This window comes from Coregonus clupeaformis, chromosome 8 (assembly GCF_020615455.1).
Source record: "Coregonus clupeaformis isolate EN_2021a chromosome 8, ASM2061545v1, whole genome shotgun sequence".
Lineage (NCBI taxonomy): Eukaryota > Metazoa > Chordata > Actinopteri > Salmoniformes > Salmonidae > Coregonus > Coregonus clupeaformis.
Window position 1 is genome coordinate 34,327,603 of NC_059199.1, and position 26,118 is coordinate 34,353,720.

At 43.0% G+C, this 26,118-nt stretch overlaps 1 protein-coding gene across 3 annotated transcripts in view; it reads left to right on the forward strand.

Moving 5' to 3' along the window:
- Positions 1 to 26,118, forward strand: part of LOC123491394 (A-kinase anchor protein 9-like) — a 131,624-nt gene that overhangs the window by 77,574 nt on the left and 27,932 nt on the right. For 2 of the 3 annotated variants that reach the window (XM_045221973.1, XM_045221974.1), the window contains exons 21-27: positions 80 to 324; positions 16,818 to 16,980; positions 21,256 to 21,350; positions 21,656 to 21,773; positions 22,915 to 22,953; positions 24,017 to 24,249; positions 24,675 to 24,794. In XM_045221973.1, the coding sequence (XP_045077908.1) occupies positions 80 to 324; positions 16,818 to 16,980; positions 21,256 to 21,350; positions 21,656 to 21,773; positions 22,915 to 22,953; positions 24,017 to 24,249; positions 24,675 to 24,794 (1,013 nt within the window). The remainder of the gene's footprint in view (positions 1 to 79; positions 325 to 16,817; positions 16,981 to 21,255; positions 21,351 to 21,655; positions 21,774 to 22,914; positions 22,954 to 24,016; positions 24,250 to 24,674; positions 24,795 to 26,118) is intronic. The other variant, XM_045221975.1, reaches the window with a different exon arrangement.

The window sequence follows — 26,118 nt, forward strand, 5'->3', positions numbered from 1 at the left end:
CAATGGACACTATTGTTTCCAATGAAGTGTTTTCTCTTGACAATTAACCTTGCCCTCCATTTTGGTCGTTCCTTCCCAGATGCATCGACCACTGAGAGTTGCCAGGGCAGCGAGACTGGGGCGGACAACGTGAGCGTGTGGTCGGGCGAGACTGAGACGGACGAGGGCCTGGAGATGTCCCAGCAGATGATGACGGACAGTCACAGCCTGCTGCCGGGGTCAGAGCTTCAGCTGGAGAACGAGGAGTACCTCATGAATATTAGCTCCCGCCTCCAGGCTGCTGTGGAGAAACTACTGGTGGCCATTACTGAGACGACCAATCAGGTACGTCACAGCATAATATAACATTTGCGTCAAAGTTCAACTGATAAGAGCTTGGTGTGCTCAGCACGAAGATTGTGGACCACACAGAAAATTAATCTGTTCTGTTTAACTATAATTTTTCCTGTGAATCAAAGTGCCAGAAGCATTTTTTTACTTTCTTGACAGTCATTTAAAAGGCTGTTGTTGATGAAAGCGTTATGGAGCAAACTAAAGCCTTTCTGACATACAGTGAGTTCCAAAAGTATTAGGACAGTGACACATGTTTTATTATTTTGGCTCTGTACTCCAGCACTTTGGATTTGAAATTATACAATAACTATGAGGTTAATGTGCAGACTGTCAGCTTTGATTTTTGGGTATTTTCATCCATATCGGGTGAACTGTTTTGAAATTACAGCACTTTTTGTACGTAGTCCCCCCATTTTAGGGGACCAAAAGTTTTGGGACAAATTCACTTATACCGTACCAGTCAAAAGTTTGGACACACCTTCTCATTCAAAGGTGTTTCTTTATTTTAATTATTTTCTACATTGTAGAATAATAGTGAAGACATCAAAACTATGAAATAACACATATGGAATGTAGTCCTGTGTAGCTCAGTTGGTAGAGCATGGCACTTGCAACGCCAGGGTTGTGGGTTCGATTCCCATGGGGGACCAGTATGAAAGAATGTATGCACTCACTAACTGTAAGTCGCTCTGGATAAGAGTGTCTGCTAAAATGACTAATTGTAGTAATGAAAAAAGTATTAAACAAATCAAAATATATTTTAGATTTTAGATTCTTCAAAGTAGCCACCCTTTGCCTTGATGACAGCTTTGCACACTCTTGGCATTCTCTCAACCAGCTTCATGAGGTAGTCACCTGGAATGCATTTCAGTTAACTGGTGTGCCTTGTCAGCACAAGGAATGTTCGTCGGGAGCTTCATGAAATGGGTTTCCATGGCCGAGCAGCCGCACACAAGCTAAGATCGCAATGCCAAGCGTCAGCTGGAGTGGTGTAAAGCTCGCCGCCATTGGAGCAGTAGAAACGAGTTCTCTGGAGTGATGAATCACGCTTCACCATCTGGCTGTCCGAAAGCTGACAGTCTGCACTTTAACCTCATTCATTGTATCATTTCAAATTCAAAGTGCTGGAGTACAGAGCCAAAACAACAACAACAAAAATTTAATTGTCCCAATACTTTTGGAGCTCACTGTATCTAGCGGTAGGTATTGCCGGGACGTTATCAGTATTGCGATTCTCAAACAAAACACAAAGCGGATTTCACTTCTTTAGGAAAACAGCCCTAATGTTGGAAACACACATTATGTTTTCGTCCAGAGTCACATTTATTTATTTTCCAAGCTATAGCGCACAATATTTTACATACAGCAGGTCTGCTTCGTGTTTTCAGTTTTGGCATGGAAATAATATTGCGATAATGGTATCGCCACAGCCCTAGCGGTAGGCTACATACTGTAAATACATAGTTCCGGGAACTGTGTGTGAGCAAAATACCAGAGCTATACAATGGTTGGTAATTAATGGATTTGTCACCTAAACATCCTCTTGTTAATGTTCCCATATTGTTACTTCATTCATGTTAGCTGTGGCTGTAAAGTTCTAGGAAGCTACAACTACATACAGTGCCTTCGGAAAGTATTGAGACCCCTTGACTTTTCCCACATTTTGTTAGGTTACAGGTTTTTTCTAAAATTGATTAATTGATTAATTAGTTTTTTTTCTTCATCAATCTCAACACAATACCGCATAATGACAAAGCAAAAACAGGTTGTAACATTTACATAAGTATTCAGACCCTTTGCTCAGTACTTTGTTGAAGCACCTTTGGCAGCGATTACAGCCTTGAGTCTTCTTGGGTATGACGCTACAAGCTTGGCACACCTGTATTTGGGGAGTTTCTCCCGTTCTTCTCTGCAGATCCTCTCAACCTCTGTCAGGTTGGATGGGGAGCGTTGCTACACAGCAGAGATGTCTCGAGATGTTTCATCAACGATCTCTCTGTACTTTGCTCCGTTCATCTTTGCCTCGATCCTGACTAGTCTCCCAGTCCCTGCCGCTGAAAAACATCCCCACCGCATAATTCAGCCACCACCATGCTTCACCGTAGGGATGGTGCCAGGTTTCCTCCAGACGTGATGCTTGGAATTCAGGCCGAAGAGTTAAATCTTGGTTTCATCAGACCAGAGAATCTTGTTTTTCATGGTCTGAGAGTCTTTAGGTGCCTTTTGGCAAATTCCAAGCGGGCTGTCATGTGCCTTTTACTGAGGAGTGGCTTCCATCTGGCCACTCTACCATAAAGGCCTGATTTGGTGGAGTGCTGCAGAGATGGTTGTCCTTCTGGAAGGTTCTACCATATCCACAGAGGAACTCTGGAGCTCTGTCAGAGTGACCATCAGGTTCTTGGTCACCTCCCTGACCAAGGCCCTTCTCCCCCGACATTATGGGGTATTGTGTGTAGATTGCTGAGGATTTTTTATTTATTTAATCCATTTTAGAATAAGGCTGTAACGTGAAAAATGTCAAGGTGTCTGAATACTTTCAGAAGGCGCTGTACATGCGCTCTTTGTCAGAATACATAAATGACATGCATGCAGTTATTGTCAAACGTGTAAATGGCCACTCACTGACAATACACAATGCCTTTTGCACGGTCATAACCCCTTGTGGTATTTGAGTCTGTTCACACACATCCCTTTAGAGATGAGACTGCAGAATCCTCTTCGCAACGAGATAGCCGTAGCTAGAATTCATTCACCACACAATAGGGCTGTCTCATTCCCAGCGGTTGCCTATAGATACGGGCCGATTTTCATAGAGCTTTGTCTCTCTTCCTCCCCCTTAGGCTACTACTGCCCATGCACTGTGCGTGTGCCTTGTGCCATCCTAGTGATACTTTATACATCATTACATTTTCTGCATCATATTGCATCTTCTTTTCTGTTTGTCCTATATTCAAGCATTACTCACGGTGTAGTAGTTGTGCATGTAAAAATAGGTCAGAAGAGATGAGGAAAAGCATTAATGTAGTGCTACAGAAAGCACTGAGTTTATGATGGTTGCGTTGATCCATAAAACATTGGTTTAACATTGAAATAATGTTGTGCTAGGGTCAATGTAGGTTTTGGTGATTCACTGCTTGCTTTTTATTGAACATTTGATGGAAAAAGACTAAACTTTGCATGCAAGCTTTGTGTGGGAACTTCTCTTGAATCATGTTGTATGATATAGGTATTTTCCAATACACCTGCAAGAGAGCTAGATGTGATTTGCATCTGATATCAGATGTTTAAAGACCTAGAAAGCCATCTGTAACTTGAGTTTACACAGACATACTGTGTGAGCATGTGTCCGTGTGTGGAGTTCAATGCAATATCTCTAGCTCCCTACCCGGACAGCCCAATAAAAGTCAGCTGTTTGTGTACTCTGAACCAGTGGGCGAGTTTAAAGTTGCCAGCGGGCCAACCTTAAATCAATAAATACAAAAATATTTTATGAATGTTGACGAAGGATTATGTGAATTCATGTCACATACTCAGTGTCACTTCAAAATGGAGATACAGTGCCTTCAGAAAGTATTCATACCCCTTGACTATTCAACATTTTGTTGCAGCCTGAATTCAAAATTGATTAAATTGATTTGTTTTTCTCTCACCTATCTACACACAATACCCCATAATGACAAGTGAAAACATGTTTTTAGAAATTGTATTGAAAATGAAATACGGAAATATCAATTTACATAAGTATTCACATACCTTTGCTATGACACTCTAAATTGAACTCAGGTGAATCAAATTTCCTTTAACCTCTACGGGATCGCTGTCCCGTATATGGGACTGTTGAGCTAACATGCGCTAATGTGATTAGCATGACTGTTGTAAGTAACAGCAAACTTTCCAGGACGTAGACATGTCTTATATGGGCAGAAAGCCTAAATTATTGTTAATCTAACTGCACTGTCCAATTTACAGTAGCTATTACAGTGACATAAATACCATGCCATTGTTTGAGGAGAGTGCGAAACAACAAAAAACATATCACGGCAACTGGTTTGATACATTCACCTCTGAAGGTAAAAAATGTACTTACATTCAGTGATCTTGCTTTGATTTGTCATCCCGAGGGTCCCAGAGATAAAATGTAGCATAGTTTTGTTTGATAAAATCCATTTTTATATTAAAATGTAGGAACTGGGTTCTACAGTTTGAACCCTTGCTGTCTCTGGCTCCACACCCACCCCGCCCGGCCATCTAGATGTGTGAAAGTTAGCGTATAAGCTAATTATCCATAATTTTTGACATTCCTGGGAGTGTGTAAACTTACATTTTGTATTACCATATCATTTTTGAATGTTCTCTATAGTTATGTACTTGAAAATGTATCAATTGACCAATTCGACACATTTGGGCAGACTTGATACAAAGTAGTCCAGTATTGCAACGCTTCACTGGATCAATCTGAAACTTTGTACACACACTGCTGCCATCTAGTGGCCAAATCTAAATTGTGGCTAAACTGCAATATTATACTGTGGCCTTTCTCTTGCATTTCAAAGATGATGGAACAAAAAATAAATAGAAAACGCATGTTTTCTTTTTTTTGTATTATCTTTTACCAGATCTAATGTGTTATATTCTCCTACATTAATTTCACATTTCCACAAACTTCAAAGTGTTTCCTTTCAAATGGTATCAAGAATATGCATATCCTTGCTTTAGGTCCTGAGCTACAGGCAGTTCGATTTGAGGTTAACCTTAAGAGGTTAATCATCCTTGAGATGTCACTACAACTTGATTGGAGTCCACCTATGGCCAATTACATTTTTTGGACATGATTTAGAAACACATCTGTCTATATAAGGTCCCACAGTTGACAGTGCAGAAACTATACCAGGGGTATTCAACTCTTACCCTACGAGGTCCGGAGCCTGCTGGTTTTCTGTTCTACCTGATAATGAATTGCACCCACCTGGTATCCCAAGTTTAGATCAGTCCCTGATTAGAGGGGAACAATGAAAAAACACAGTGGAACTGACATTTCTAGAGGATTGAAAGCTTCCAATAACACAGTGGTCTCCATCTTTGGGAAATTGAAAAAATATGGAACTACCCCTAGAGCTGGCCGTCCGACCAAACTGAGCAAGTGGGCAAGAAGGACCTTGGTCAGTGAGGTGACCAAGAACCCAATGACCACCATGACAGATCTTTAGAGTTCCTTGGCTGAGATGGGAGAACATGCCAGAAAGACAGCAGTCTCTACAGCACTTCACCAATCTGGGCTTTATGGGAGAGTGGCTAGACTGAAGCCACGCCTGAGAAAAAGGCTCATGACAGCACGCCTAGAATTTGCACAAAGGCACATGAAAGACTCTGAGAGCATAAGGCAAAAGATTGTGGTCTGGTGAGACAAAAATTGAACTCTTTGGCCTGAATGCAAAGCGCTATATCTGGAGGAAAAAACAGGTTCTGCTCATCCCCTGTCTAACACCATCTCTACCCTGAAGCATGGTGGTGGCAGCATCATGCTATGGGTGATGCTTTTCAGCGGCAGGTAACTGGGAGACTGGTAAGGATAGAGGAAACAATTAATGAAGCAACATACAGGAATATCCTTGATGACAACCTGCTTTAGAGTACAAACGACCTTAGGCTGGGGTGAAGATTTACATTCCAACAGGACAATGACCCCAAGCATACAGCCAAAGCAACGCTGGAATGACTTCAGAACAAGAATGTGAAAGTCCTTTTGTGGCCCAAACTTGAATCCCATTGAAAATCTGTGGAAAGATTGCCATTCACCTCCGTTCCCCATCAAACTTAACAGAGCTTGAAAAAATCTGCAATGAAGAATGGGAGAAAATCCCCAAATCAAATAATGTGTCACTTGCGCTGAATACAACAGGTGTAGACCTTAAAGTGAAATGCTTACTTACAAGCCTTTAACCAACAATGCAGTTTTAAGAAAGAATACCTAAAAAAAAAAAAGTAACAAATAATTAAAGAGCAGCAGTAAAATAACAATAGCGAGGCTATATACAGGGGGTACTGGTACCGAGTCAATGAGCGGGGGCACCGGTTAGTCAAGGTAATTGAGGTAATATGTACATGTAGGTAGAGTTATTAAAGTGATATGCATAGATAATAAACAGAGTAGCAGCAGCATAAAAGAGGGGTGGGTGGGGGGGGCAATGCAAATAGTCTGGGTAGCCATTTGATTAGATGTTCAGGAGTCTTATGGCTTGGGGTAGAAGCCTCTTGGACCTAGACCTGGCGCTTTGGTACCGCTTGCCGTGCGGTAGCAGAGAGAACAATCTATGACTACGGTGGCTGGAGTCTTTGACAGTTTTTAGGGCCTTCTTCTGACACCGCCTGGTATAGAGGTCCTGGATGGCAGGAAGCTTGGCCCCAGTGATGTACTGGGCCATATGCACTACCCTCTGTAGTGCCTTGCGGTCGGAGGCAGAGCAGTTGCCATACCAGGCAGTGATGCAACCAGTCAGGATGCTCTCGATGGTGCAGCTGTAGAACCTTTTGAGGATTTGAGTACCCATGCCAAATCTTTTCAGTCTCCTTAGGGGGAATAGGTTTTGTCGTGCCCTCTTCACGACTGTCTTGGTGTGCTTGGACCATGTTAGTTTGTTGGTGATGTGGACACCAAGGAACTTGAAGCTCTCAACCTGCTCCGCTACAGCCCCGTCGATGAGAATGGGGGAGTTCTCGGTCATCTTCTTTTTCCTGTAGTCCACAATCATCTCCTTTGTCTTGATCAAGTTGAGGGAGAGGTTTTTGTCCTCGCACCACACGGCCAGGTCTCTGGCAAACTAAATGATGGTGTTGGAGTCGTGCCTGGCCATGCAGTCATGAGTGAACAGGGAGTCCAGGAGGGGACTGAGCACGCACCCCTGAGGGGCCCCCGTGTTGAGGATCAGCGTAGCGGATGTGTTGTTACCTACCCTTACCACCTTGGGGTGGCCCGTCAGGAAGTCCAGGATCCAGTTGCAGAGGGAGGTGTTTAGTCCCAGGGTCCTTAGCTTAGTGATGAGGGCACTATGGTGTTGAACGCCGAGCTGGAGTCAATGAATAGCATTCTCATATAGGTGTTCCTTTTGTCCAGGTGTGAAAGGGCAGTATGGAGCGCAACAGAGATTGCATCATCTGTGGATCTGTTTGGGCGGTATGCAAATTGGAGTGGGTCTAGGGTTTCTGTCATAATGGTGTTGATGTGAGCCATGACCAGCCTTTCAAACCACTTCATGGCTACAGACATGAGTGCTACGGGTCAATAGTCATTTAGGCAGGTTACCTTAGTGTTCTTGGGCACAGAGACTATGGTGGTCTGCTTGAAACATGTTGGTATTACAGACTCAGACAGGGAGAGGTTGAAAATGTCAGTGAAGACACTTGCCAGTTGGTCAGCGCATGCTCGGAGTACACGTCCTGGTAATCCGTCTGGCCCTGCGGCCTTGTGAATGTTGACCTGATTAAAGGTCTTACTCACATCGGCTACGGAGAGCGTGATCACATAGTCATCCAGAACAGCGGATGCTCTCATGCATGTTTCAGTGTTACTTGCCTCGAAGTGAGCATAGAAGTAATTTAGCTCGTCTGGTAGGCTTGTGTCACTGGGCAGCTTGCGGCTGTGCTTCCCTTTGTACAGTCGTGGTCAAAAGTTTTGAGAATGACACAAGTATCGGTCTTCACAAAGTTTGCTGCTTCAGTTGTTAGATATTTTTCTCAGATGTTAGTATGGTATACTGAAGTATAATTACAAGCATTCCATAAGTGTCAAAGGCTTTTATTAACAATTACATTAAGTTTACGCAAAGAGTCAATATTTGCTGTGTTGACCCTTCTTTTTCAAGACCTCTGCAATCCGCCCTGGCATGCTGTCAATTGACTTCTGGGCCACATCCTGACTGATGGCAGCCCATTCTTGCATAATCAATGCTTGGAGTTTGTCAGAATTTGTGGGTTTTTGTTTGTCCACCCGCCTCTTGAGGATTGACCACAAGTTCTCAATGGGATTAAGGTCTGGGGAGTTTCCTTGCCATGGACCCAAAATTTCGATGTTTTGTTCCCCGAGCCACTTAGTTATCACTTTTGCCTTATGGCAAGGTGCTCCATTATGCTGGAAAAGGCATTGTCCGTCACCAAACTGTTCTTGGATGGTTGGGAGAAGTTGCTCTCTGAGGATGTGTTGGTACCATTCTTTATTCATGGCTGTGTTCTTAGGCAAAAATTGTGAGGGATCCCACTCCCTTGGCTGAGAAGCAACCCCACACATGAATGGTCTCAGGATGCTTTACTGTTTGGCATGACACGCAGGACTGATGGTAGCGCTCACCTTGTCTTCTCCGGACAAGCTTTTTTCCGGATGCCCCAAACAATCGGAAAGGGGATTCATCAGAGAAAATGACTTTACCCCAGTCCCCAGCAGTCCAATCCCTGTACCTTTTGCAGAATATCAGTCTGTACCTGATGTTTTTCCTGGAGAGAAGTGGCTTCCTCGCTGCCCTTCTTGACACCAGGCCATCCTCCAAAAGTCTTCACCTCACTGTGCGTGCAGATGCACTCACACCTGCCTGCTGCCATTCCTGAGCAAGCTCTGCACTGGTGGTGCCCCAATCCCGCAGCTGAATCAACTTTAGGAGATGGTCCTGGCGCTTGCTGGACTTTCTTGGGCGCCCTGAAGCCTTCTTCACAACAATTGAACCTCTCTCCTTGAAGTTCTTGGTGATCCGATAAATGGTTGATTTAGGTGCAATCTTACTAGCAGCAATATCCTTGCCTGTGAAGCCCTTTTTGTGCAAAGCAATGATGACTGCACTTGTTTCCTTGCAGATAACCATGGTTAACAGAGGAAGAACAATGATTTCAAGCACCACCCTCCCTTTAAAGCTTCCAGTCTGTTATTTTAACTCAATCAGCATGACAGAGTTATCTCCAGCCTTGTCCTCCTCAACACTCTCACCTGTGTTAATGAGAGAATCACTGACATGATGTCAGCTGGTCCTTTTGTGGCAGGGCTGAAATGCAGTGGATATTTTTTGCGGGTATCAAGTTAATTTTCTGTATATTCAAATTGCCATCATAAAAACTGAGGCAGCAGACTTTGTGAAAATTAATATTTGTGTCATTCTCAAACTTTTGACCACGACTGTAGTCTGTAATAGTGTGCAAGCCCTGCCACGTTCGACGAGCGTCGGAGCCGGTGTAGTACGATTCGATCTTAGTCCTGTATTGACGCTATGCCTGTTTGATGGTTCGTCAGAGGGCATAGTGGTTTTTCTTATAAGCTTCCGGGTTAGAGTCCCGCTCCTTGAAAGCGGCAGCTCTACCCTTTAGCTCAGTGCAGATGTTGCCTGTAATCCATTGTTTCTGGTTGGGGAATGTACGTACAGTCAATGTGGGGACGACGTCATCGATGGACTTATTGATGAAGCCAGTGAATGATGTGGTGTACTCCTCAATGCCATCGGAAGAATCCCGGAACATATTCCAGTCTGTGCTAGCAAAACAGTCCTATAGCTTAGCATCTGCTTCATCTGACCACTTTTTTTATTGACCGAGTCACTGGTGCTTCCTGCTTTAGTTTAGCTTGTAAGCAGGAATCAGGAGGATAGAATAATGGTCAGATTTGCCAAATGGAGGACGAGGGAGAGCTTTGTACGCGTCTCTGTGTGTGGAGTAAAGGTACTCTAGAGTTTTTTTCCCTCTGGTTGCTCATTTAACATTCTGGTAGAAATGAGGTAAAGTCCCCGGCCACTAGGAGCGCCGCCTCTGGATTAGCGTTTTCCTGTTTGCTTATGGCCGTGTACAGTTCATTGAGTGTGGTCTTAGTGCCAGCATCGGTTTGTGGTGGTAAATAGACAGCTACGAAGAATATAGATGAAAACTATCTTGGTAGATAGTGTGGTCTACAGCTTATCATGAGATACTCTACCTCAGGCGAGCAAAACCTCGAGACTTCCTTAGATATCGTGCACCAGCTGTTGTTTACAAATATACGTAGACCGCCACCCCTTGTCTTACCAGAGGCTGCTGTTCTATCCTGCCAATACAATGTATAACCTGCCAGCTGTATGTTATTCATGTCGTCGTTCAGCCACGACTTGGTGAAACATAACATATTACAGTTTTTAATGTCCTGTTGGTAGGATATATACGTGCTTGTAGTTCATCCACTTTATTATCAAGTGATTATACGTTGGCCATTAGTACCGATGGCAAAGGCAGATTAGCCACTCGTCGCCGGCTCCTTACCAGGCACCTCGATCTCCTTCCGCGATATCGCTGTCTCTTTCTACTGCGAATGATGGGGATGAGGGCCCTGTCGGGTGTCTGGAGGAAATCCCTCTCGTACGACTTATTAAAGAAAAATAATTTGTCCAGTTCAAGCTGAGAAATCGCTGTTCTGATGTCCACAAGCTCTTTTCGGTCATATGAGACGGTAGCAGCAACATTATATACAAAATAAGTTACAAACAATGCGAAAGAACAAACAAAATAGCACGGTTGGATAAGAGCCCATAAAACGGCAGCCATCCCCTCCGGCGCCATTCTGCCAGATGTGCAAACCTGATACAGACATACCCCCAGACGACTCGAAGCTGAAATAGCTACCAAAGGTGCTTCTACAAAGTATTGACTCGTGGTGTGAATTATATTTTTCTGTATTTATTTTTCATTACATTAGCAAAAATGTCAAAAAATATGTTTTCACTTTGTCATTATGGGGTATTGTGTGTAGATGGGTGAGGAGAGAAATAAAATACTTAATAAATGTTGAATTCAGGCTGTAACACAAAATGTGGAAGAAGTCAATGGGTATGAATGCTTTCTGAAGGCACTGTAGCTGCCTAGTGGTGAAAAGGCAAGCTCACAAATCAGTCTGTATCTCCGCTCTCACAAGACCTAATGGTTCATTTAAAGGGATAGTTTGGGATTTTGGCAATGAAGCCAAAAGTCAGATGAACTTGTGGATACTATTTCTATGTCTCTGCATTCAGTTTGAAGGAGGTTGCCAACTAGCATTAGCACAATTGCTAACTAGCGTTAGAGCAATGACTGGACGTCTATGGGAACAGCTAGCATGCTAGTTAGCATTGGCTCGCGAAGTCAGAAGTAAAAATACACCTTAGCCAAATACATTTAAACTCAGTTTTTCACAATTCCTGATATTTAATCCTAGTAAAGATTCCCTGTCTTAGGTCAGTTAAGATCACCACTTTATTTGTGAAATGTCAGAATAATAGTAGAGAGAATGATTTATTTCAGCTTTTATTTCTTTCATCACATTCCCAGTGGGTCAGAAGTTTACAAACACTCAATTAGTATTTGGTAGCATTGCCTTTAAATTGTTTAACTTGGGTCAAACGTTTCTGGTAGCCTTCCACAAACTTCCCACAATAAGTTGGGTGAATTTTGGCCCATTCCTCCTGACAGAGCTGGTGTAACTGAGTCAGGTTTGTAGGCCTCCTTGCTCGCACACGCTTTTTCAGTTCTGCCCACAAATGTTCTATAGGATTGAGGTCAGGGCTTTGTGATGGCTACTCCAATACCTTGACTTTGTTGTCCTTAAGCCATTTTGCCACAACTTTGGAAGCATGCTTGGGGTCACTGTCCATTTGGAAGACCCATTTGCGACCAAGCTTTAACTTCCTGACTGATGTCTTGAGATGTTGCTTCAAAATATTCACATAATTTTCCTTCCTCATGATGCCATCTATTTTGTGAAGTGCACCAGTCCCTCCTGCAGCAAAGCACCCCCACAGCATGATGCTGCCACCCCCATGCTTCACGGTTGGGATGGTGTTCTTCGGCTTGCAAGCGACCCCCTTTTTCCTCCAAACAGTTCTATTTTTGTTTCATCAGACCAGAGGACATTTCTCTAGTCTGGCTTTTTTATGGCGGTTTTGGAGCAGTGGCTTCTTCCTTGCTGAGCGGCCTTTCAGGTTATGTCGATATAGGACTCGTTTTACTGTGGATATAGATACTTTTGTACCAGTTTCCTCCAACATTTTCACAAGTCCTTTACTGCAGTTCTGGGATTGATTTGCACTTTTCGCACCAAAGTACGTTCTTCTCTAGGAGACAGAACGCGTCTCCTTCCTGAGCGGTATGACGGCTGTGTGGTCCCATGGTGTTTAAACTTGCATACTATTGTTTGTACAGATGAACGTGGTACCTTCAGGCATTTGGAAATTGCTCCCAAGGATGAACCAGACTTGTGGAGGTCTAAAAAAAAATTTCTGAGATCTTGGCTGATTTATTTTGATTTTCCCATGATGTCAAGCAAAGAGGCACTGATTTTGAAAGTAGGCCTTGAAATACATCCACAGGTACACCTCCAATTGACTCAAATGATGTCAGTTAGCCTATCAGAAGCTTCTAAATCCATGACATTTTCTGGAATTTCCCAAGCTCTTTAAAGGCACAGTCAACTTAGTGTATGTAAACTTCTGACCCACTGGAATTGTGATACAGTGAATTATAAGTGAAATAATCTGTCTGTAAACAATTGTTAGAAAAATTACCGACTTGCCAAAACTATAGTTTTTAACAAGAAATTTGTAGAGTGGTTGAAAAACGAGTTTTAATGACTCTAACCTAAGTGTATGTAAACTTCCGACTTCAACTGTACCTCTAGCTTCCTTCATACTGGACACAGATGCATAAAACATGGTATCCACGTGTTCATATGACTCTGGGGAAAATTCCTAACTATCCCTTTAATGGTTTTCCTTCCAGACAGAATTGATTAGATCTTCATTGGTTCCTTGTGAGTGAATGATCATTAATGATTGTGGATCGTTGTTTCCTGTCTGTAGGGCCAGGTCGTGTGAATAAGGCTTGATGTAATGAGTTTCTCTGGAATGTTAAGTGTCCTGTCGGTTGGCTTTGTAAATAATTTGCTGGAGTAGGTGTTGCTCACTAATCCTCCTATTATAGATCATTGAAAGCGACATGTCGGGCCGACGTGTTGATTGTGTAGGTCCATTACTGTTTTACAGTTCACTTGCTCGCGAGACCGAAGGAGAAAGTAGAATTAGTCGCGGGGCGGCTACAGCTCTATTTTTAGGAAACCTGTCGGAATGCCTCAGTCAGTTCATCTGCACTGACGTGGAATATAAATGTTGTTTGACAAGCTCCTGCAAAAAGGCTGTGTCTGTATGAGGGTGTGTGAGAGAGGGAAAGTGTCTATTTGCAAAGCTGTACCTGCCCCACTAGCCCGGGGGGTTGAAACCACGCTTACTACTCCCTCCCCCTTTTCACTGAACAATACCCTGCCCATGCTATGGACCCAGGAAGTGAAAGAGAGAGAGACTCTGCCTGCCTGCTGCAAAACACTCTGGGAGAACCTCTTCTTTTGTGTCTCTTTTGAGAGACAGGATAGACAGTGAAAGGCAGGCTGGGGTATTAGTAGAGACAGGGAGAGGGCAAGAGGGAGGGACATGGAGCTAGAATGAGCTAGAAAAGTGTGGTGACAAACAACAGAAAGACGCTAAAGAGAGGCTACAGGGATAGATCAAGAATAAGAGGGAGAATGAAAGAGGGAGAGAGAGATTGACAGAAGAGAAAGAAGGGCAGTGAGAGCCCCTCTGGATCAGGCGGCTTCAGAGTTCACCCTTGGTTGGCTGCCCATTGTGTAAAGCAATTAAGAGGGGACCAGGAGGCTTCCCTTCCCTGCGGGTCGGTGCTGCGTTGCCGTGGCGGCACGGAATTGTTAATGAGCTTCCAGAGGGAGGGAGAGGGTGAGCGAGGGTGTGGGAGTGAGTACTGCTGAGGGGCAGGGTCACGCTGTGCTCTGAGACAGTGAGCAAAATAGACAGAGAGAAAAGTCTGACAGAGAGAGGTGCACAGGATCTTAAAGCTAGGTTTCTCTTTATTTTACCCCCCTCAGTTGTCCCAGGATTCACTTGTGCAAGATGTGACTTCAAACTTTCTCCCCCAGGAAGGATTACTTTTCCCCTACACGAGGAGAAGCACTACCGGTATCTCTTCTTTTCTGACTTGAATCTTTGTTTTGTTGTTTCAAGGGAGGACCTCATTCTCAGTATTTACCTGGGACCTGTTTTGTTATCTCTTCACCATTGTACGCCATGTGTGTGGATCTGATTCTAAGCTGCGACTCATGTGTTTACCCAAGGCTCTGTGCGTGGCTGCTCCGTAGAGACCGTTGCCTAGAGCCCGGCTACGTCGTCGGGACTCGTCTGCTCGCCGTTGCTGTTCCTCCTTGGGCCTCCGCTGAAGACTCCATCCATGGCAGCAGTTGCATTGTAGAGGCTGAAAGGAACACCAGATAATTCATATAACCCATGAACATTTGTAGGGAAGAGAATGGAAAGCACTACAAGGATAAACTAGTAGGTCATTGAAAACCGTTGAAAATTGTCCACCACCATGGATTCCTACCGCTCGTACTGGAATTCGAGCCACCAGGCCATGTGGGTGGAAGGGGAAGATCAGGATGTGTACGAGGTGGAATCTCGCGTGCCCCTGCCCCGGCCTTTCCCCCTCTCCAGCGTCCTCACTGAGAAAAACGCAGTAGTGGTACAGACGCAAATATCGCACGTCAACCACAGGACCAATGGTCACCTCCTTAAGGTGATCTCTAAGATCTCCCTCCCCACACCGCCCTATACAGTAAGTTTACATTCAGCTGCTGACCTGCCGTGTAACCTGTATGGAACTGTACAACTTGTGAAGAGTAATTGGACAGTTACTCTGCTGTCTTATTTATCTGAATGAAAGTGTTTTTCATTTGGCTGACTGGATGCTCTAAGCAGCAGTTTTGTCAATTATTTTATACAGTTCATAACATGACCTACCCCCCTGCTATATACACGTGTACATTATACAGCTAACTTGCTTGTAAGCAATATTTTTGACTGGGCAACTTGTGCAGTGAAAAACGCAGTGAGAGTTTCTATACCGTCCTAGATCTCCCTATTCTGCTTTTATCTGAGCAGGTGATCATGTGAAGTGAGCAAAAAATTACTCCCAAGATTTCATTGTGGCACGGTCACGTGACTACATCCTGGTTGTCATAATGTTGCAGTATGACCTTTGCTGCTGTGGGAGTCTCGCCCTGTAAAACCAACTGCATGTGAATTATGGTGCTTATAAGTCAGTGGTTTATTGCACAATAGCAATTCCATGCTAATTCAGCCAGGAAAGAAGGCTTTTGTGAATGCGTCACCGGGTAATGTCTACTAGACCTGTCTCATCTACACTACCGGTCAAAAGTTTTAGAACACCTACTCATTCAAGGGTTTTTCTTTATTTTTACTGTTTTCTACATTGTATAATAATAGTGAAGACATCAAAACTATGAAATAACACATATGGAATCATGTAGTAACCCAAAAAAAGTGTTAAATAAATCAAAATATGTTTTATATTTGAGATTCTTCAAATAGCCACCCTTTGCCTTGATGACAGCTTTGCGCACTCTTGGCATTCTCTAGTAAAAATCAAGAAAAATCCTTGAATGAGTAGGTGTTCTAAAACTTTTGACCGGTAGTGTATGTCCGAAGGTAAAGGGCTAAGAATGAAATGGCATTTCATTCATGTTATGTTGGTTCCTTGATGAATGTCAAACTGGGGCGTAGGTTTACTCATTTTAATAAGAATACTGATATGGCATGAATTTTCACCAACAGAACTTTATAGAAAACGACAGCATGTGTACAGTTATCCCACCATGATAAGGCAATAGGCCTAGTTGTAGCTATGCAGGTTCAATATGTTAGAATTTGAAGCGAGTGAGAGAATATTTACAATGTCATGATGTGCCACTGTACAACTCAAGACTTACCGCTGAACTGTATACGGCTAACCATCTCCACCTCTTTGTGCATTGCCCTGTAGTTATTGAGGTTCCCTACTCCTTTAAGCATAGCGACACATGCCATGTGTGTTGTGAACCCACTGTTCCCCTCTGTGTATCTTATGTGCTAAGTGTAATTTTGTTTCTCCCATTATCCTGAAGTGGGCCTACAGTTTTGATTGATTGGTCCTACTTTTTTTACTTTCACTTAGGACACTAACTGGAAACCATTACTGGTGATCATAAATATTACATTATACTTACTGTCACAAGGCTCAGCATATTGTTATTAATGAAAGGTTATGTCTGTAAATGACCGCAGAGTAGCCCATTCATTCATGGCATGGTATATATTAAAAGATATGCCATGTGCCATTTAGCAGATTATTTTATCCAAAGCAACTTTCAGTGCACTGAGTACATTTAAAAAAAACAATGTGATCCCAGGAGGTATCGAACCGACAACCCTGGTGTTGCTAGTGCCACACTCTTACCAACTGAGCCACACTGTGTGGACCAACTTGCTTCAAGGCTTTGTGTATCTGAACTTCTAATTCAGAATTATTCACCACCTCAACCAGGATTTCCTCAAAGGCTCTTTGCTCACTAAAGTAATTATCTTTGTATCTCCACCCATCTTACCAACCCTGATCAGCTGGAACATGCACGGGTCACCCAGACGGAGCTGATGCGCGAGTCCTTCCGCCATAACCAGGAAATGGGAGATCTGCTGCAGCGGCAGGAGGATCTGCAGGAGAGGCTGGGGGAGGAGGGGCGCGCCCGCGAGCAGCTGGCCCTGGAGCTCCACAGGGCAGAGGGTGAGTGGGAGGGGGTGGGTGTGTTGTGTTTGTGATGGGGTTGTTTTAAATGTGGGTCGGTGTGTGTTTGAAGGGCAGTGAGAATGCCATATGATGAGTGAAAGTGTGTGTCTGGGGTTGTTTGTGGGGGATGGTGTGTGTTGTGTGTTTTGGTGAGTCAGATGGCTAGGGGATCTGTGGGTGAAACGGAAATTTTTATATTCTGTAGAGAGTGTGTGAGTACTTTAGATGGCAAAGAAAATTGTGTGTGTGCGTAGTGAAAGATTTAGCAATTCTTTGTGAACAATTACATTTCCATACACTACACCTGAAACCAAGTATTAATACAGAGATTTTTGCGCAAATTTACCATGTTTTTAATAGTGTAGTGACACATTCTGCACCATCAGCACATTCAATGCCCCATGCCATACATCCCTGTCAGAGGTAGTGATTATGATGTGACATCCCTATCAGGAACAGCTGACCGACGAGAGGGGTGACAGGTTCAAACCCGTGACACAGCCCACCTAATTCACTAACAACGCTCAGTTCCACACACTGCTAAGCAAATGAAGACATATTTACATCCATTGGCTTGTTGATAGTAACATGTACAGTGCCTTCAGAAAGTATTCACACCCCTTGACTATTTCCACATTTTGTTGTGTTACAGCCTGAATTTAAAATTAATTAATTTGAGATTTTTTGTCACTGGCCTACACACAATACTCAATGTCAAAGTGGATTTTGTACAAATTAATAAAAAATGAAAAGATGAAATGTCTTGAGTCAATAAGTATTCAACCGCTTTGTTATGGCAAGCCTAAATAAGTAAAAATGTGCTTAACAAGTCACATAATAAGTTACATGGACTCACTCTGTGTGGAATAATAGTGTTTAACATGATTTATGAATGACTACCTCATCTCTGTACCCCACACATACAATTATCTGTAAGGTCCCTAAGTCAAGCAGTTAATTTCAAACACAGATTCAACCACAAAGACCGGGGAGGTTTTCCAGTGCCTCGTAAAGAAGGGCACCTAGTGGTTGATGGGTAAAACAAAAAGCAGACATTGAATATCCCTTTGAGCATGGTGAAGTTATTAATTACACTTTGGATGGTGTATCAATACAGCCAGTCACTAAAAAGATACAGGCGTCCTTCCCAACTCAGTTGCCGGAGAGAAAGGAAACCTCTCAGGGATTTCACCATGAGGCCAATTGTGACTTTAAAACAGTTACAGAGTTGAATGGCTGTGATAGGAGAAAAATTAGGATGTATCAACAACTAATTGACAGAGTGAAAAGAGGAAGCCTGTACAGAATACAAATATTCCAAAACATGCATCCTGTTTGCAACAAGACACTAAAGTAAAACTGCAAAATAAGTGGCAAAGCAATTAACTTTTGGTCCTGAATACTAAGTGTTATGTATGGGGCAAATCCAATACAACACATTACTGAGTACCACTTTCCATATTTTCAAGCATAGTGGTGGCTGCATCATGAGGACTGTGGAGTTTTTCAGGATAAAAAAAGAAACAGAATAGCAGGCAAAATCCTAGAGGGGAAACCTGGTTCAGTCTGCTTTCTAACAGACAATGGGAGATGAATTCACCTTTCACCAAGACAATAACCTCAAACACAAGTTGCTTACCAAGAAGACTTTGAATATTCCTGAGTGAGCGAGTTAGTTTTGATTTAAATCTACTCTAAAATATTTGGCAAGACCTGAGAATTGTTGTCTAGCAATGATCAATGAGCTTGAAGATTTTTTGTTAGTTATTTTTTTAAATTAATATTTTCTCCCCAATTTCGTCATATCCAATTACGATCTTGTCTCATCGCTGCAACTCCCCAACGGGCTCGGGAGAGGCGAAGGTCGAGTCATGCGTCCTCCGAAGCTTGAATAATTTTTTTAAGGAAAATGGACAAATGTTGCACAATCCAGGTGTGGAAAGCTCTTAGAGACTTACCCAGAAATGCTCACAGCTGTAATCGCTGTCAATTGTTATTCTACAAAGTATTGACTCAGGTGTGAATACTTATGTAAATGAGATATTTCTGTATTTAATAGTCAATACATTTGCAAAAATTTCTAAGAATATGTTTTCAAATGTGGAATAAGTCAAGGGGTATGAATACTCTCTGAAGGCACTGTATAAGAAGAGGTGTTAGTATTAATAGTAACAGGCATAGCAGTTTGCATCCATTGCCAACTGAATGATGGTGAGTTTTAATGGTGATTTGTTGCTGACATCAAATGTGCATAAAACAATTTGCGCATTTTCCCACCAGAGATGTGTTTCCATCAAATTGACTTGTTGCGGATAAAAGGCTGTGCGTGATGACGTAGTGCACATAAAAATAACTTATGCGGTTAAATTCCCATTTACTGGAGGGAAAAAAATACAGGTTAAATGTGTTCGCATCACATTTTCAACTCTACTAATGGCTTTGTCACAGAAAAATGTGCGTTATATAGCGAATGCGCTCACTCTGGTCTTTGCATGTAGGCTCTAGCCAACAGGTCTCAGATACAGTGCAGGTATAGCCTACATGATATTATTATGGACAAAAGAGCAAGATTCATTTTATTTGTCAAATGGCAGCCATGCATCGATCATCATGTCACCAAAATAAGACCCTCGATTAGAAAGGAGCATCAAACTCCTCACCGTTTGGCCGGGGGGCTTTACTTGGCTCATCGCACTCTAGCGACTCCTTGTGGCAGGCCGGGCACCTGCAAGCTGACTCGGTCGCCAGGCGAACTGTGTTTCCTCCAACACATTGGTGCAGCTGGCTTCCGGGTTAAGCGAGCGGGTGTTAAGAAGCAGCGCGGCTTGGCGGGTCATGTTTCGGAGGACGCATTACTCGACCTTCGCCTCTCCCGAGCCCGTTGGGGAGTTGCAGCGATGAGACAAGATCGTAATTGGGTATCACGAAATTGGGGAACAAAAGGGGGTCAAAAAAATATATATAAATAATTATTCACTGTGCATTTTCAACGCCCTGTGAAGTTAATCATAACTGATTTCACCTGTAGCCTAATAAACTGGCTGATTTCCCAAGTCGTAGAGGGAGGGCCACACAACATATAATCGCATGACTCCACGTTTACTTCGATATGATGGTTATTATATAAAAATGTGCACATAAAATTGTTTCCACCGCCATTTCTCGCATAATAAATTTTACAGACACAAAAGATCCCACCTTGGCCATCATTGTAAATAAGAATTTGTTCTTAATTGACTCGCCTGGATAAATAAAGGTTAAATCATACAATTTAAATTGTGTGTTTTGTCAACATTTGGAAAGTTTACCGACATTGGCTGTTTCCATCAGGCCTGTCGTGAGGTTTTTTTATGGGACATGTACTTTACTCGCATAAAAGGTTGGATGGAAACCTTGTTAATGACAGCATTGAATTCTTAAAGGTAGGCCTATATATGAGTTGTAATTTTTATGTAGAAGGCTTCCTTGGGAGTGGTCTAATCCACTGCAAATTATGTATTTTGGGAATGTTACTAAGGTACATTCCAAAGGTACATTCCTTTGTTGTGAAAAATGTGTTACCACTATAACGTGGGCTCATATACTTTTGTATATGAAGAAACAAGGGTAGAGCCACCCATTCAAATTATTTGTTGTGTTTACAGTAAACAAAGAGATCAGAAGGAAGCACCGCAAGCTTATAATGTAACTCATCAGCACAACAATGTTCTTGGAAGAACATCAGACAATCATCTATGATTAAGCGTATTCGCCTCACCTATTTAGTAGAGTTACAACATACTAGTACTAGATATGATTTCATTAGGAATCTCTATCAGATCTTTGGGAACATTGCTAGTGTGCAGTCACGTCTTCCAAACAGATTTATCATCAGCTGAAATACATGCCAGTAGTGCATTTGCCTAGTGACCAGTAACAAGATGTCTAATAATATAATATTTTATTTGGTTTGTTGGCAGCATAGCCCTCTAGAGTACACTGTGTCAAGCAAAATGGGTCAGACATTCTGCCTGTGTTTGTCTAAATATTTTTGTGTTTGTGTGCGCCTTAGGGAGGGGTGGGTGGGTGCTTATTTGGATGTAGCATATTTGTATAGGACAGTGCACATATGTTTTTGGAGTTTTTCTTCTTGATTTTGGTTGTGTGTGAGTCTGTACTTTCGCTGTTATGTGTACTTGAATGGATACTATGCGTGTGATGTGTGAATGTTTTACTCAAACGATCTCTAAATCTATATATTAACACCCCCTCTCCTCTCTCTCTCCCCCTCAGGTCTGATCGATGGCTACACAGATGAACGCGCCGCGCTGGAGGAGCAGGTGCGTCAGAAGGAGGAGCTACAGCTAAGCCTGGAGCAGGAGCTGCAGGTGAGACAGACCCACTCTACAGTCTACAACCACCATTATCACTGTGTTTTATTACAATTGAGGGTGACATGCTCTGATGTCATTGTCATTTCAAGCAGTTATGCCCACTAGGTAAATATTGTTGTCCAACATATCTCAAAACTTTCCATGCAGATTTAAAGAAAATGGTGGACAATTATGTTGCAAGTTGTTTCCCATCTGTTTAAAATGTTACCGCTATGTCAGGAAACGTTTTTTTTGTCTGTTTTTAATTGGCTAACCACATCGTCAACCTGCCTCTAACTGAATGTCATTGGCTCCTGCAGGTGACGAGCAGCCGCCTACACGAACTGGAGCAGGAGAGGCTGCAGATGCAGGAGGAGCGAGAGATACTGTCACGGCAACAGGATGCCATGAGGGAGCATGCCGGCCCCCGCGAGTTACGTATGTGCCCCACCACTTACTCCTTGTGAATCTGAATGGAACAAAATATACAGTTTGACAAACATTCTAATATTCTAGACAGTGAAATAATGGTGAGAATGGTACTTTAATATCATCTAAAGTGTATTGGATATGCACAGACCTATACCAATACAGATGCTCAAAAACAAGCAGTTGGTGATACTAGAGAACTATGAATACGTCTTATATGACATCACTACTCCAAAGAGTGGGCAGAGTGAAGTGGGGGGTAGTGTCATTGAAATAGAAATACTGGTATTACTGAGAAAAGCCCCTCAGACCATGGCAATTTGACAGTCATTTTAATTCTGTGGGTCCTGTGACGAAGATAAAACAGGCCCATGTTCTTTTGCATAGAGAAGGTTGGTTTATTTCCTTGATTAGATCTATATTTGACTATTTGTATGACTCATCATCATCATCACACAGTTTGTCAGCTTAGCAGGAGCCACACATTGTTATCGTGTTATCACTCAATGACGTTGTAACCATTTTTATTCTGTGTTAGAAATTCTTGTAATTTAAATGTAAATACTTTGTTATTACTGTACTTTGCTGAATTCCTGTAGAAAGGGTGACTGTGATGATACATATATATTGTAATGAAGTTTACAATTAATAACTGTTTTTGATGGAAATCCTCTGGGATAAAACAGAATCATGGAACATGTGTAACACAAGTACTGCATCTGGCAAGTCTCACCTGCGTCGTGTTCATTAGGCACCAAATGGAATTAAGGCGACCGAAACAGGGAGGAACTACCTTGACTTGTCCAATAAGACACACTTGTTTTAAAGCATTTTCCGATGCATTACCTCCATCCAGTACTATTTCAAGGTATTCCATAGGTTAATGAACAATCCCTAATGAAATGGCAAGTATACAACAAGGACATGAATTCAATGTACACTTCAGGAACATCTCACTCCTGTTCTCACCTCACGGCATTGGCTCATCCATCATCTGCCGACACAGCTTTAATCAATACCACCACAGCACATGCAGGGAGGCCCCACCCTCTCGTTTTCACCTCTCGCATCCCTTCTCCTCCAGTCTACCTCCTTTTTATGACAAAACAAGTGCATGTTGAAATACTGTGCTTTCTTATTCCTCCTATAGGCCTAGTTGAAGCTGCAGTCGATGCAGCACCTGAAGCAGGTGTGTCCCACATCAGAGCATGGCCAGTCTATCTATGTTACTTTTTAGTCTCTAGTCGAGTGGCACTTCACAAATATATATTTTTTTTAACCCCCAAATCCAGAAACTCACAAAAAAAGCTTGGAGCTTGCTTGCTATGGGCTCACTCACTCAATCACTAACCCTTGCTTACGCTTTTTCTTTTTGATTCACTTTTCTATGTCATGGTTTGTCATGTTAATGTCCTATGGGTCAGCGTGAACATTCTCATTTTATTTATGATTGAGCACAATTGAAGGAATCGGATGAGCTATATTTTGAGACATTGATACTGTAAGCATAAGTATTTCCTCATTGGCAATCATCTTTGTGCCTAAATTAAAATGTCTTGATGTTAATGTTCAGAAGAGTTTAGCTAACCCTAGCCTTACTTCACATTGTCCATGCTAACATTGTGACAATGTCCGCTACCTTTGGAGTAAGATGATTGCTCAATTAGGAATTTGTCCCACCCCTTGCCTGCAAATGCATATGGGGCATGGATATTGCACCGTCACTGCACTGTCTACGTCCTTGGTCTGTGGTTTGCACTCTCTTACCCTTTTATCTGTTGTACTAATACAATGGGGTTTGATCTCCTGGGTGAAGCAATGTTGGTTGGTTCAATGTTAGTTGGTTGGTTAAATGATGGCAGTGGATTACTAAAGGGATATGTTGGGAAGATACTGGGTGTGAGATTGTCTGTTATAGAGTAGCTACATGATTCTGAAATGGAGGACTGTATTGGTGATATGTTGCTGAAGCAGCCATCTCAATACTGTGATGCTGTTAAAATGAGTAGAACACAAGTTTAGAAGTTCTGAGACAAAAACAGCTAAATATACTTAGATTTTAAATTAATAGTAAGGCTGACAGGCCTGTAACTGATTTTTGGTTTATCGACCGACAATCCACAAGAACTCCATCTCAGCATCCTGTCCTGTCCATTGCTGGAATCAAACCTGTATGTCCAAAATCATTAAGACTCCTCCCCTCCAAAGCGACCTTATGTGACGCCTTCCGTCCCTCCCTTCCTTCACCCCAGACCTCCTGGAGGAGACAGAGAAGCTGATGGCTGAGAAGGTAGAGGTGCAGCGGCAGGCGGAGAAGGAGAGCCTGGACCTTCTGAACCAGGTGAAAACACTGGAGGCTGAGCTGGAGGAGCAGATCAATCGGGTCATTGAGCTGGAGCACGCCCGCAAGACTGAGAGTGGCGACCTGCTGCAGCAGATCCAGGCCCTGGAGAAACAGCTGGAGAAGAACCGGAGGTTCCTGGATGTAAGAGAAAGAGGGGAAGGAAGAGATGGGGAGGATGGATGCATGGCTGGATGGATGGATGGATATGGATAGAGATGGGAGAGATGGATGAATGGGGAGAGAAGGGTGGCTGGATGAGGGAGGACCATAGGAAGTCTATCGTTTAAAAGTATACAGATTTACATGAATGTTATATAAATGTGCATGTTGGTTATTGGGGGTTAGGCAGTGCATAAAGCAGTACACTTGATCCATCATTTATTCATCAGCCATGCATTTCTTATTCAATGGGGTCCGTCAGATTGGCACTGAAACAGAAAGATGTTTCCCATGTGTGTGTATATATATATATATATATATATATATATATAATTTAATTTGATATGTTATGGGTATTTCCCATAGCTACTGCTCCTTACTCTCCTTCCTTCATCTCTGAACCCCAGGAGCAGGCCATCGACCGGGAACACGAGAGGGATGTCTTCCAGCAGGAGATATTGACACTGGAGCAGCAGCTGAAGAACAGCCAGAAGCAGCAGCCCGGCTCTGAACAAAGAAGCAGAGAGGTAACAGTTCAGTTCCGCAATGGCCCCAGCATTGAGCCCTGTGGGACCCCACTGGCAGTTTCTCCCTCTTTTTGTTCCCTCACAATGGGAAAGGCAGTAATGTAGATGCTCAGCTTGTAAAAATGGACTGTTGTGGCTCTGTACATGAGGGCTCAGTGTCAGCCAGGACAATGGGGAGGTAGAATTGCCTGTGGTTACCAGAATATGATCCCAGACTAGTCAAACTGGAACTGAAGGATAATGGACATACAGCTGTGGAAAAAAATAAGAGACCACTGCAAACTTTTCTTAAATCAGCATCTCTACATGCATGACAGCCATTCCATTCCAGTGTCTGTTGAATTCCAACACAGGCACACCTCATTCTAATGAATTAGGTACTGATTAGGTGATCACATAAACCAAATCTTATTTAACGAGGAAAAGTATAAAAACCACTGCTGTGGTCATCACTATCCTCTTGCAATAGGACCAGCTGGATGGCAACAACAGTGCTAATAGTACCTCAAAAGTAATATTAATCATTAAATAACTATTGACCATGCCAAAAGAGTTGAAAATGAAAGTTTTGAGTGAGGAAAAGAAGGGTTCAATTCTGGCTTTACTGGCAGAGGGATACAGTGAGCGTCAGGTTGCTTCCATCCTTAAAATTTCAAAGACGGCGGTTCATAAGAACAAGGTCAAGCAGCAGACATTGGGGACAACAAAGCTACAGACCAGCAGAGGGCGAAAATGACTCTCTACCGACCGGGATGACCGCCAACTCATTCGAATGTCACTCAACAACCGTAGGATGACATCAAGTGACCTACAAAAAGAATGGCAAACGGCAGCTGGAGTGAAGTGCATGGCGAGGACGGTTCGAAACAGGCTCCTAGGGGAAGTCGTGCAAAGCAACAAAAAAAAAAACCTTCATCAATGAGAAGCAAAGAAGAGCCAGGCTGAGGTTTGCAAAAGACCATAAGGATTGGACCTTAGAGGACTGGAGTAAGGTCATCTTCTCAGATAGTCCAATTTTCAGCTTTGCCCAACACCTGGTTGTCTAATGGTTAAACAGAGACCTGGAGAGGCCTACAAGCCATAGTGTCTCGCACCCACTGTGAAATTTGGTGGAGGATCGGTGATGATCTGGGGGTGCTTCAGCAAGGCTGGAATCGGGCAGATTTGTCTTTGTTGTCCTGGAAGAAAACTTGCTTCCTTTTGCTCTGACATTGTTCCCCAACTCTGAGGATTGGTTTTTCCAGCAGGACAATGCGCCCTGCCACACAGCAAGGTCAATCAAGGTGTGGATGGAGGACCACCAGATCAAGACCCTGTCATGGCC